The following is a 13,615-nucleotide window of genomic DNA, read 5'->3' on the forward strand; positions in this document are numbered from 1 at the left end:
CAGGGAGTGGCTGTGTGGCAAGTCTTGTGGCAGAGAGCTGGAGTTTCCTGGATCTTAGGGGAGCTGTCATCTCCACCACCCTCTCAGGGTCCTGGGTTTGGTCCCCAAGTTGCCTCTGTATCTGTCAAATGCCCCTGAGCTGTCTTTGGAATGAATGAGTATAAAGAGTCACATCAGACAAGCTCTGCTCCTCCAATTCCCACCCCCTTACAGTTCCACCTAACAGACAATGGGGGTACAGCTGGAGCACACACAGGGCCCGAGAAGCCCTGTGGTGGGATAGTGTGGGCTTAAGATCTCATTGACTCAGGTTCAAATTCCCCACTCCATCACTTACTAAGCTAGGTAGCTCATCAGGATAAGGTACAAATGAAGGTAACAGAAAACCCACAACAACAAAGCCTTTAACAAGGTACAAGCTTATTTTCCTCCCACATAAAAGTCCTGAGAAGGAGTTCAGGACTGGTGCGATGCCCCAGTCTCGTCCCAGACCGTTACTCTGTGCTCTCAGTGGTTCAGGGTGGCTCTCACCTTCCAAACAGCAAAATAGAGGGAGGGACAAAGAAGGGCTGTCAACCGCTAGAGTAAGCAGCAAGAACTTGCCTTACCTTCACGTCTACCACTGTGACATCTGTGAAAAGAGAATCTTCTCACTCACCTTTCTGATACTGCTAGCAATTTTGTAAGAAAACACCAGCCCAGCCCCTCACGGGAGCCCCAGATCTGATTCTTGCCCTGGTGCAGGTGCTGAAGCCCAAGAGAGCTGAGACTTAATTCAAGGAGAGATCTCAGATGTGCAAAAGCCTGTGGGAAAGCTGAGGCAGCGCCAGTGAAGAGGGCTCGCTGGGCAGGGACCAGCTCCTCTCACACATTGGTGTCAGACTCATCAAATCTCTCTAAGGCAGTGAGAGCGACCCTTAATCACATAACCACTGACCCCCACGTTTAGAGTATAACCCAGAGCAAGTGACAATAAATAAAAACATTTCCTTCAGTCTTCTCTTTTTTCTTTAAAATTTGTTCAAATTTTACATCAGTAAAGTACTTACATTAGGTTCCATACATATGAACCTTCAAGCTGTGAACTTTCAAAGATGTGAAACATCAGGCGTGAGTGAAATTGCAGCTTGCTCTCCGTCTCCTTTCACTGCCGACCCTTCAGCTCTGCCTTTCTCACCTCCTCTCCCTCCTCCAGTCAGTAAGTCTCCTTGCCAGTTCACTTGACACCAGCCTCCGTATGCCAGCCATTATACTGTACTACTGTACTTTTCAAGATACCATACTGTAAGATTAAAAATGTTTTTATTTTTTGTGTTTATGTATGTAGTATTTGTGTGAACAGTATTATAAACCTTTTATGGTACACTGCTATATAGATAATTGTGTCTGTTGAGTACCTAGGCTAACTTTGTCGGACTTACAAACAAATTGAACTTAGGAATGTGCTCTCAGAGGGGAACTCATTCATATACAGGGGCTTACTGTAGTTACTTCAAAATGTGTGTTTGTGCTAAGTCTGTTCAATCTTCAGGGACTCTCTGTGACCCCATGGACTGAGGCTGCCAGGCTCCTCTCTTCATGGGATTCTCCAGGCAAGAATACTAGACTGGGTTGCTGTGTCCTCCTCCAGGGGATCATCGTGACTCGGGAATTGAACCAGGGTCTCATGCAGCTCCTGCATTACAGGTGAATTCTTTACTGCTGAGCCACCAGGGAAGCCCATTACTTCAAAATATATTTCCCTAAATGCTGCAACTAAATTTACACTCCAGAAGTGTATACCACGTTTGTCCTTTACCTTCGCTTGTCCTCAGCCCACTGTTCATGCCCTTTGGAGTCATGGCATCATCCCGTATGTTCGTGTACAATCCCATGTGATATGAACTATGACATGGACGGACAGATTTGGAAATTGAGTTTGAGAGGTTACCCAGATTGCCAAAAGAAAGACAAAGAATAACTGGTTGAAATGGCCCCTCTGGCTCTAAATCCTTGTCCTGTAATCATCATGTAAGAAAGTAGGGGCTACCCACCACCTGGTAATGGAACCTGTTGCTAAGGGCTCTTGGCCATTCAGGGGAGTCAGCAAGGAAGGGGTCCAAGGAAGGAAGGCCTCTCCTAGATGACGAGATTGAGCTTCAGGAATTGTGGGCCATTGACTCCAGGAGTTACCACCAAATCAACCTACCAAGATGCCTGAGGCTAGAGAGATGCTTCAACTAATAGCAGGGGACCAGCTTGGGACTTGTTTGGGACTCTTTTGCATATTGCCCTGAATCAAGGGTAGAGAGCCAGGACCAGATAGGACTGGGAAGAGGTCCTCACCACTGTTCAGTGACCCTGAAAAAGGCAAGATCCTTGGTGAGCTACAGTCACTCATGAGGGCTGATTTCAGCCTGAGGTTCAGGAGTTCCTGGGGGAACTGAGGCCCATGGGGCCAAGAAAAGCAAGACATGTGCACTGTCTCTCCGTTACTAGAAGGGTACACAAATGCCTCATGTGATCCTGGAGATGCCGAGCACGGAGGAGAGTTTATAGGGAATTACGGTAAGGAGGCGATGATCTAGACCTGGCTGCCTGCTAGAGACACCAGCCTATTTCAAGCCATCTTCTGACTGCCTCTGGCCATGGGTTTGGAAGCGGCTGAGTGCAGAGAAGCCTGAGGCCGGCAGTCTGGGGGATTCCCGGTGTGCCTCCGGGCTTTGTCCTGAGCTGTGGGTGCAGCTTCTCCCATCAGCTCATGTCCAAGGCCCCAGGCAGCAGCCAGGCTGCACACTTCTGCACTCAGAGAGGTTGCTGATGCTGCAGAGGAGTCCCGAACCATTCACCTCCTTGTCCAGCCCAGAAAGGAGTTATTCTATAGGCCCTGCAGGAGGATGGACCAGGCACAGAGACAGTCCTGGGAGGAAGTCCAGCCCCTGACCTCTGCAGCAGCTCCCCACCCACTTCCCTCCACCCTTTCTCCCTGCTCTCCAGGTGATCGTGGGCCCAGGACAGAAGAAAGGAGCTTCTTTCTTGCTTTCTTTCTTGCTTTTCTTTCTGGCCTTGCTTCTCTGGCCAGAGGAAAGGAGCCAAGAGATTGCAATAAAGCCCTTGGGTTCTTGGACAAGAAGGCAAAACAAAACACAAAATAAAAAGCTCAGTGAGATCACTGTCCTGCCCAGAGGCAAGTCATTGCTCAAGTCAAGTCAGCCAACCTGGCCTCTATCCCTGCTGAGTCCCAGAGAGAGGCTGCCTGGCTGGGCAATCTGATGGGGTGGGCGGGGGAGCAGAGCCCCTGCCCTGGAGCTCCTGGCCCAGGGGACGGATGCTGCCTTCCTCTCAGAAAACCACAGGAGGGAACAGCTTGCAGGACCATTTTCCACCAAGGATAAATCAGGCTGTTTCCAAAGGGGCCTGCGGCCAAGTAAGGCAGAGATGAATCTAAACCACAAAGCATTTAAACTCAGACAAATTGCTGAGTCCCTTCCCATGGCCCAGTCAGCGGTTCTCTGGTCTTCTGACTGCCCAGGTTATCCCCTTTCAAACACTTACCGAAGGGCCACTGTGGGCCTGTCCTCCCCAAGCTGGGGGTACCGACAAGGAGCTTGCATAGTAGGGTGGGTGCTGGGCTATTCCCATGGAGCGACAAGCTATGTAGGAGGCTTCTGCCTGGGGAGAGGTATTGGGTCTGCCTCCCAACATCTAAAAGGAAGTGATACTCACACTGAAGGGAAACCGCAAGGAAGTGATGCTCACACTGAGGAGGCAGAAAAATGATCAAAATGATCTGGGTAGATGACAGGAGCAAGGCCCCGCTGAAGCTTCTGCCCCAGAGGGACCCAGGGTCAGTGCCAGGCAGACTCATGCAACTGTCAGTATGACCCATGGAAGACCACAGAGCACTTTAGCTCACTGAGTATTTCATTTACCTTTATTCTGTGACATAGATCAGAAAATAAAGTTCAGAGAAGTGAAATAACTAACCCCAGGACACACAGCAAGAAGCTCTGATCCCACATTCCAAGCCTCAACTAGTTTTTTATTAGCCTCTACCCCCAACTCCCAGAGACAGAACCCTGTTGAAAACGTGTCTAGAACTTGTTTTTTTCAAGTTGGTTCACATATGGAGACCCGGCTCATGCCAACCAAACACACAGGAGGTGGATGGGCAAACAGAAACCCAGTATGCTCATTTACAGGCAGCATAGGTTTGTCATTAAGGCTAGTGTTGAGAATTTGCTGAAGCCACCCATTCCTCCATGGCAATGCCCAGAAATGCAGAGCCCAAGCAAACGGAGCCAGCCCATTCTGAAGGACTCACCAGTCCATCAGATCAAGTGATGGAGAAGCAGGATGTTCTGGAAGCTTGAAGAAAGGTGACTCTGGAGCAACCTGGGTTGCAATTTTATCTCTACCAGCCTCTGATTGTGTGTCCCTGGCAGGTTACTTAATCCTCAGCTTCTTCATCTGGAGACAATCATAGGACAATGCAGAATTGTTGAAGTGGATTAGACTTGAAATGTATATGACACCTTGTCCAATATGTGGGGGAACTTAATAAATGGTAACTGCTTTGTCATTATGATAGTGGTGTAGGTTTTACAGGCTTCAAGTTCAGAGACCTTGTCTATGTAACCATGGTGTAACTGGAGTATACTAATGACAAGATCTTTTTTTTTTTAATTAATTATTTTAATTGGAGGCTAATTACTTTACAATATTGTAGTGGTTTTGCCATACATTGACATGAATCAGCCATAGGTGTACAAGTGTTCCCCATCCTTAGCCCCCCTCCCACATCCCTCCCCATCTCATCCCTCTGGGTCATCCCAGTGCATCAGCCCTGAGCACCCTGTCTCATGCATTGAACCTGGACTGGAGATCTGTTTCACATATGGTAATATACATGTTTCAATGCTATTCTCTCAAATCATCCCAACCTCGCCCACTCCCACAAAGTCCAAAAGACTGTTCTATACATCTGTGTCTCTTTTGCTGTCTTGCATATAGGGTCATCATTACCATCTTTCTAAATTCCATATATATGTGTTAATATACTATATTGGTGTTTTTCTTTCTTACTTACTTCACTCTGTATAATAGGCTCCAGTTTTATCCACCTCATTAGAACTGATTCAAATGCATTCTTTTTAATAGCTGAGTAATATTCCATTGTGTATATGTACCACAGCTTGTTTATCCATTCATCTGCTGATGGAAATCTAGCTTGCTTCTATGTCCTGGCTATTGTAAACAGTGCTTTGATGAACGTGTCTCTTTCAATTCTGGTTTCCTTGGTGTGTAAGTCCAGCTATGGGATTGCTAGGTCGTATTGGAGTTCTATTTTCAGGTTTTAAGGAATCTCCACACTGTTCTCCATAGTGGCTGTACTAGTTTGCATTCCCACCAACAGTGTAAGAGGGTTCCCTTTTCTCCACACCCACTCCAGCATTTATTGTTTGTAGACTTTTTGATATTAGACATTCTGACCAGCGTGAGATGGTACCTTATTGTGGTTTTGATTTGCATTTCTCTGATAATGAGTGATATTGAGCATCTTTTCATGTGTTTGTTAGCCATTTGTATGTCTTCTTTGGAGAAATATCTGTTTAGTTCTTTGGCCCATTTTTTGGCTGGGTCACTTATTTTTCTGGAATTGAGCTTCATGAGCTGCTTGTATATTTTTTAGATTAATTCTTTGTCAGTTGCTTCATTTGCTATTATTTTCTCCCATTCTGAAGGCTATCTTTTCACTGTGCTTATAGTTTCCTTCGTTGTGCAAAAGCTTTTAAGTTTAACTAGGTCCCATTTGTTTATTTTTGCTTTTATTTCCAATATTCTTGGAGGTGGGTCATAGAGGATCCTGATGTGATTTATGTCAGAGAGTGTTTTGCCTATGTTTTCTTCTAGGAGTTTTATAGCTTCCGGTCTTACATTTAGATCTTTAATCCATTTTGAGTTTATTTTTGTGTATGGTGTTAGAAAGTGTTCTAGTTTCATTCTTTTATGAGTGCTTGACCAGTTTTCCCAACACCACCTGTTAAAGAGATTGTCTTTCCTCCATTGTATATTCTTGCCTCCTTTGTCAAAAATGTGTCCACAGGTGCGTGGATTTATCTCTGGAGATCTTATACGTGAATTGCTGTTAGAGCTCATGGGTGGAAAAGTTAACTTCACAAAGAGGAAGACAGGGGAGGTTCCTTCTGGGCATTTGGACCAGGTCTGCTCACACCCGTCCCCTCGTGTGTCTCCCCCATCACTGTCTTAGATCCTGCTTGTCCCCTTCAGAGCATCCACAGTGCGATCTGAGGAAAGGGGGTGGGGAGAAGGACGCCCTGCAGGACGGTCCGCTCCCTGAGCCCTCCTGCGTCACCAGGGCATTTCTAGCCTGGAGACCTGAGGGCTCTCCAGGAGTCTGGGGATTTGGGATCAGGTGGGTGGAGAAGAAGCTGAGGCAGGAAGACTGAGGCCTTTCTGAAGAGCCTTTCTTCTCCCTGACAGACCCCCTCCCTGCCTCTACCCCCACCCCACACTCTCTGTGCACAAACTCCTGAAGGAGGCAGGCAGTCTTAAAACAGGTCTTCTCAGGGACACCACCTCAGGCATAGCTGCCAAGAAAGCACACTCATATCTGCTGCCCATCTGCTGTGATTTGGAGCCAGTGGGTATGGATTAGGGGCTTCCCAGGTGGTGCCAGTGGTAAAGAACCTGCCTGCCGATGCAGGAGACACAAGAGACACAGGTTTGACCCCTGGGCCAGGATGATCCCCTGGAGGAGGGCATGGCAACCCACTCCAGTATTCTTGCCTAGAGAATCCAAGGCCAGAGGAACCTGGTGGGCTACAGTCCACAGGGTGGCAAAGAGTCAGATAGGACTGAAGCGGCTTAGCAGCAGCCGCAAGTGTGTGACTGCGTAGGACAGTGGCGGCGCCCATGCTTGGGCTGCACACGTCTGACGAGCAGTGCTGTGGGGCAGGCATTCGGGAGGGGCTTGTTGGCTTCTCTTCACAGTTCAGCAACTGTTATTAATGGTCCCTAAACCACAAGACTCAGAAGAGGTTTTGTGACAAGTACTAAATGTATAATGACTTATATCTTGAGCATTTAAAATTCTACCAGATTCTAGACTACATTCAACCATCTCCATTTCCTAATGCTGTGAGGTTTACTGCCTTTGTTTCCACAGGCTCGGTGCTCTGGCGTCAGGTACAGAGCAGTCTATACTGTGGCATAGGCTCTGCACTTGAATATTTGGGTAACACAAGGATTTGTCCTACACCAGCCTCGACACGGAGGCAACTGTCTTCCAACCCAAAGTCGATGCAACCGAAGGAACTGGAATTTAAACTTAGTGTTAAAGTGAATGGCTTTATTCAGATGTTAGAGTTTCACATCCTTAATCAAAAGCTTTCACTACACTGCAGCAGCCCTTCACTGATTCTGGGAAAGAAGAAAGGCAGCAAAGAAGTGAGGTTAGAGGCACAGACTGCAGAGCCAGATGGCCCAGGTCCAATCTTGGGTGGGAGACCTAACTTCTCTGCCTCAGTTTCATCATCTGTAAAATGGAGAACAGATTTTTTTAATTTTAATTTTAAATCTTTATTGAAGTATAATTGGCATATAACATTTTAATTTAATTAACATTAATTAAAATTAATTTAATTAACATTTTAAGTATACAACATAATGATTTGGCATTCGCATATACTGTGAAGTGATCACATCCACCACCATACACAGTTAGAAAAAATTGTTTTTCTTGGGATAAGAACACTTAAGATCTACTCTATTAGAAACTTCAAATAGGCAATACAGTATTATTAACTGTAATCACCATGCTGTACGTTAGTTAATCCCCATAATTTATTAATTTGATAACATTTTGACCCCCTTCACCAATTTTGCTCACCCAAACCCTTCCGATGACAACCACCAGCCAGTTCTCTGCGTCTATGAGCTTGGAGTTTTGTTTGTGCTTTTTTTTTTTTTTAGATTCTGAGTGTAATATCACACAGTAACAAACATTTTATTCCCATTTTACAGATAAAGAGATTGGGGCTTAAAGAGTAAGGGACCATATCCCTCACTCTAAAGTCATATGGAGAACAGGACTCAGCTCTCTCCCAAGATAAGCTCAGTTTCTACTGGTCCCAGACAAGCCAGAAGGCCAAGGAGGGCAGCGTGGCTGACACACACCCAGCTTAGCTGCCTAGTGAGAGATGCCAACCCCGGTGCTCCAGAGAGCAGGTGGGTGGCCAGCCCTTCCCCACCCAGCTTCTGACCACTGAGACAGAGCTCAGCCTTGAGAAGAGCTGTCAGAAACCTGAATTCTTTGGCCTGGAACAGAACAGAAGCACAATAAAGGACAGAAATCGACCTAACAGAAGCTGAAGATATTAAGAAGAGGTGGCAAGAATACACAGAAGAACTATACAAAAAAGATCCTCATGATCCAGATAACCATATGGTGTGATCACTCACCTAGAGCTAATGGGTGGAGAAGCCCATGGGGAAACAGTGGAAACAGTGAGAGATTTCTTGGGCTCCAAAATCACTGCAGATGGTGACTGCAGCCATGAAATTAAAAGAGGCTTGCTCCCTGGAAGAAAAGTTATGACCAACCTAGACAGAATATTAAAAAGCAGAGACATTACTTTGCCAACAAAGGTCTGTCTAGTCAAAACTATGGTTTTTCCAGTAGTCATGTATGGGTGTGAGACTTGGACTATAAAGGAAGATGAACGCTGACAAATTGATGCTTTGGAACTGTGGTGCTGGAGAAGACTCTTGAGAGTCCCTTGGACTGCAAGGAGATCCAACTAGTCCATCCTAAAGGAAATCAGTCCTGAATATTCATTGGAAGGACTGATGCTGAAGCTGAAACTCCAATACTTTGGCCACATGATGTGAAGAAATGACTCATTTGAGAAGACCCTGATGCTGGGAAAGATTGAAGGCAAGAGAAGAAGGGGATGACAGAGGATGTGATGGTTGGATGGCATCACCGACTTGATGGACATAAGTTTGAGAAAACTCTGGGAGTTGGCAATGGACAGGGAGGCTTGGCGTGCTGCAGTTCATGTAATCGTGAAGAGTCAGACATGAGTGAGAGACTGAACTGAACTGACTGAGAGCCTACCTTCACTCTGAGAATCCCTGCGAGGCTGAGTTTTCCCTGTTTCACTCTAACTCTGGGTTTTTTTTTGTTTTTTTGTTTTTTTGTTTTTTTTGCTTTATTTTGTTTTGCTCCAGAGCTGACAATAAGGGAGAGAAGGTGATACAAATTTCTGAGCTAGGAATATGGAAGGGGAATCGGGCTGGACTCCACTGCATATCAACGTTAATTCTGTGAATCAATTTTAGCAGGTCTGCCCTAATTGGGACCTTGAGGATTATCATGGTTGAAAATATTTGATTGCCCCATCTTCTATCTCTGTCTGTCTCTTCCCCTGTTTCCTGTGTCTGTCTTTGTTTCTTTCCATAGATACAAATATACATATATACTTACATACACGTGTGTGTGTGTGTGTGTGTGTGTATATATATATATATCTCAGTTCAGTTCAGTCGCTCAGTCGTGTCCGACTCTTTGCGACCCCATGAATCGCAGCACACCAGGCCTCCCTGTCCATCACCAACTCCCGGAGTTCACCCAGACTCACGTCCATCGAGTCGGTGATGCCATCCAGCCATCTCATCCTCTGTTGTCCCCTTCTCCTCCTCCCCCAATCCCTCCCAGCATCAGAGTCTTTTCCAGTGAGTCAACTCTTCGCATGAGGTGGCCAAAGTATTGGAGTTTCAGCTTTAGCATCATTCCTTCCAAAGAAATCCCACGGCTGACCTCCTTCAGAATGGACTGGTTGGATCTCCTTGCAGTCCAAGGGACTCTCAAGAACCTTCTCCAACACCACAGTTCAAAAGCATCAATTCTTCGGCGCTCAGCTTTCTTCACAGTCCAACTCTCACATCCATACATGACCACTGGAAAAACCATAGCCTTAACTAGATGGACCTTTGTTGGCAAAGTAATGTCTCTGCTTTTCAATATGATATACACACACACACACACACACACACACACATGTGCATACATGTGTATTTCTCTGTCTCTGTCCCTAAACACTGATCTAACTTGAAGGATCACAGATGTGGATGGGACAAGAGTTTTCTCAAACATTCACTACAGGTTGGTTCTTGAACCACTGGATGTGGGTTAGATTTTCAAACAAAGTCCCACTTCTCACCGCTAGGAGTCAGTCCACACTTAGCCTGAATCTGACGGTTTCAAATTCCCTCCTTAGGCCAAACTCACATCCTTTGTACTGCAGTTTGAATACTCACTTTAGTGTGCTAGGGAAATAGTGATAAGACAGAGGTCAGAAACTGGCCTTGCCTGGTGGGTAGTGAAGTTTGATGCTCTATGGGACTAAGGCACACCAAGAGAAGGGAAGAAAGTGGCGGAGCAGCTCGGGGAGTGTGGCAGGCTGCTGTCATGGCCCTGTATGAACCCCAGCCAAGTGTTGGGTGCATTTATCGTCGCGCACACACACGTGCGCGCGTTCGTGGGAAAGCACTGTTTGTTTCCCGGAAACAGGTGCCAGTTCTCGCTGTTTCACCAGATACCCCAAGTCGTGTCATCCTGAAACAGGGAAAACTGTCTTCTCCCTGGCATCCACCTGTGAAGTGAAGAGAGATCTTTGGAAAACAGACCTAAGCACCTCTCTTCCCTTTGGAAGACTGCAGGGATTTCCCCTTGTCTTCAGGGTAAGCTTTCCCCGGCAGGCCTGACTGCCCAGTTAACTGCTCCAGCCCCAGTCCTGCTTCCTAGGGCTCCCTGAACCTCTCCCAAATCCCTGTATGTCCAGTCTTCTGAATGCGGCAGACTCCCTCATACCTCTCTCCTTGACATGCAGTTCCCCCAGCCCGGAAAGGTTTTCCATCCCTTATTCTCCTGGCAGAGTCCTACCTGATCTCCAAATCCAGCTCACACTGTCCCCAGGGACATAGTTATGCATTCCTCTGAGGGTTTAGGACTCTGCCCTCTTATCTCACTGTTGTGTTTCTATTCATATCTGTCTCTTCCTCCCATATGACCTCTCCAAGGTCAAGAACTCTCTCTTACTCATTTCTGCCTCCTCAACATCTGGGCCAGTGCCCGCAGCAGAGTAGATGTGCACTGGAGAGCTACTGAGTGAATGGATGGAATGTTTACAGCTGCTAAGAGCTCAGGGCCTGCTTTTGGTGGAAGGTTGGACTGAAATACCAGCTCCACCACTTGCTAGTCACAGGATTTTTCCAGTCACTTAGCCTCTCTGTCAGTTTCCTAATCTGTAAGGTTGTTGTTTTTGTTATTTAGTCATTAGGTCGTGTCTGACTCTTTTGTGACTCCATTCACTGTAGCCCACCAGACTCCTCTTTTCCAGGCAAGAACACTGGAGTGGGTTGCCATTTCCTCTCCAGGGGATCCTCCAGGACCAAGGACCAAACCCACATCTCCTGGATTGGCAGGAGGATTCTTTATCACTGAGCCACCTGGGAACCCCACTTATGTGAAAATTTAATGATGTGTGTACAAGCGATTTCCTGGCATCAGTTCAGTTGCTCAGTCATGTCTGACTCTTTGCTACCCCATGGACTACAGCACGCCAGGCCTCCCTGTCCATCACCAACTCCTGGAGTTTACTCAAACCCATGTCCATCGAGTTGGTGATACCATCCAACCATCTCATCCTCTGTCGTCCCCTTCTTCTCTTGCCTTCAATCTTTCCCAGCATCAGGGTCTTTTTCAATGAGTCACTTCTTCGCATCAGGTAGCCAAAGTATTGGAGTTTCAGCTTCAGCATCAGTCCTTCCAATGAATATTCGGGACCGATTTCTTTGGAATTGACTGGTTGGATCTCCTTGCAGTCCAAGGACTCTCAAGAGTCTTCTCCAACACCATAGTTTGAAAGCATCGGTGCTTCGGTGCTCGCCTTTCTTTATGGTCCAACATTCATACATGACCACTGGAAAAACCATAGCTTTGACTAGATGGCCTTTGTTGGCAAAGTAATGTCACTGCTTTTTAATATGCTGTCTAGGTTGATCATAGTTTTCCTTCCAAGAAGCAAACGTCTTTGAATTTCATGGCTGCAGTCACCATCTGCAGTGATTTTGGAGCCCAAGAAAATAAAGTCTGTTTCCATTGTTTCCCCATCTATTTGCCATGAAGTGATGGGACCAGATGCATAATCTTATTTTTTTGAATGTTGAATTTTAAACCAAATTTTAGGCTCTTCAGTTCCTCTTTGCTTTCTGTGAAGGGTGGCGTCATCTGCAGATCTGAGATTATTGATATTTCTCCTGGCAATCTTGATTCCAGCTTGTGCTTTGTCCAGCCCGGCATTTCTCATGATGTACTCTGCACATAAGTTAAACAAGCAGGATGACAATATACAGCCTTGATGTACTCTTTTCCCAACTTGGAACCCGTCTGTTGTTCCATGTCCATGTCTAACTGTTGCTTCTTGACCTGCATACAGATTTCTCAGGAGGCAGGTGGGATGGTCTGGTATTCCTGGCATAGGCACATACTATTTTTCTCAAAACCCACATTTTGTCTATCAGCAAACCCTGCAGGATCCTCCTTTAAAATACTGAGCCACCTTTTACCTTTTGAATGCTAATAGCCCAATTCAAACTACAGTCGTTTCCCACAGACATGTTCTGGTGGCCTCCTCTCTGGTCTCTCTGCCTCCTTCCTTGTCCCATATCTATTTTCAACACAGTTACCAGAGGCAATCCCTTAAAAACATAAATCCAATCAGATCACTCTTCTGCCACAATCTGCCTTTGGCTTCCCTTCCCCACTGCAGACAACAAGGTTGCTGCTACCTCTGATTCCATCCCCTCACTCTCCCCCTTGCTTTCCCAGCTTCAGCCACAATGGCCAATGTGTTATAATTCAAACCTGCTGCATACCTCCCTGCCCCAGTGCCTTTGCACTTGCCATTTCCTTGGCCCGGAATCCTATTTCTCCAGAAAGCCTCATGCCTCCTTTGCTTACTTAGTTTTCATTTTCAAAAGTCACGTTCTCCAGGAGACTCTTACTGGCTATTCCATCTAAGCTTTCAACAATATTCACTGAACTTTCTGTCCCACTTCCCTCTTTATTGTTAGCCTTTATCATTAATAGAAAGACATTTTTATTATTTTGTTCACCATCTGTTCGCCTAGTAGAATATAAGCTTTAAGAAGGCAGAGGCCTGTTTTGCTCACTGCTGTACCTCCAGCATCTAGAACCATATCTGGTACAAAGTACATGCTCAGTAGGTACTTTGTTGAAATGAAAAGATAAAATCTTAGATTGCTATAAAATACAGGGACAGCAGTGTCTGGGCTGAGCTTGGGCCACTCCTTGCTGGCTCTAGGCAGTCAGAGCTGACTCAGGAAGCAGAACCCCAATCCTCAGACTGGATTTTCCTCTTTTTCTAGCCCAACCCAGCTCTGCCCTGCCCAGTAGAGGGCTTGGCTGGGAACTCCAAGTTCCTCCTATTCTCTACAGAGACAGGGGCATAGTACAGGCTGCAGGAAGGAGTGGCATGTGAAGATACCCTAGGACTTGAAGGCAGGGGGACACTGCTGAAGCTGCCTT

General features: G+C 46.3%; 1 protein-coding gene and 1 long non-coding RNA gene across 2 annotated transcripts in view; both read right to left on the bottom strand.

Annotated features, from left to right (window-relative positions):
* CHIT1 (chitinase 1) overlaps positions 1 to 3,621 on the bottom strand; it is a 40,087-nt gene extending 36,466 nt beyond the window's left edge. Inside the window, 2 exon segments of the mRNA XM_027565930.1 lie at positions 659 to 747; positions 3,535 to 3,621. Coding sequence (XP_027421731.1) covers positions 659 to 747; positions 3,535 to 3,621 — 176 coding nt within the window.
* Positions 3,622 to 7,330: 3,709 nt separating this feature from the next.
* On the bottom strand, positions 7,331 to 8,500 carry LOC113906273. The gene is made up of 2 exons (XR_003514828.1): positions 8,464 to 8,500; positions 7,331 to 7,537 (listed from the first exon to the last, which is right to left on the bottom strand). It is a non-coding gene; the product is annotated as an uncharacterized LOC113906273 (long non-coding RNA).
* Positions 8,501 to 13,615: the final 5,115 nt, after the last annotated feature.

Source organism: Bos indicus x Bos taurus, chromosome 16 (assembly GCF_003369695.1).
Source record: "Bos indicus x Bos taurus breed Angus x Brahman F1 hybrid chromosome 16, Bos_hybrid_MaternalHap_v2.0, whole genome shotgun sequence".
In the NCBI taxonomy this organism is placed as follows: Eukaryota; Metazoa; Chordata; class Mammalia; order Artiodactyla; family Bovidae; genus Bos; species Bos indicus x Bos taurus.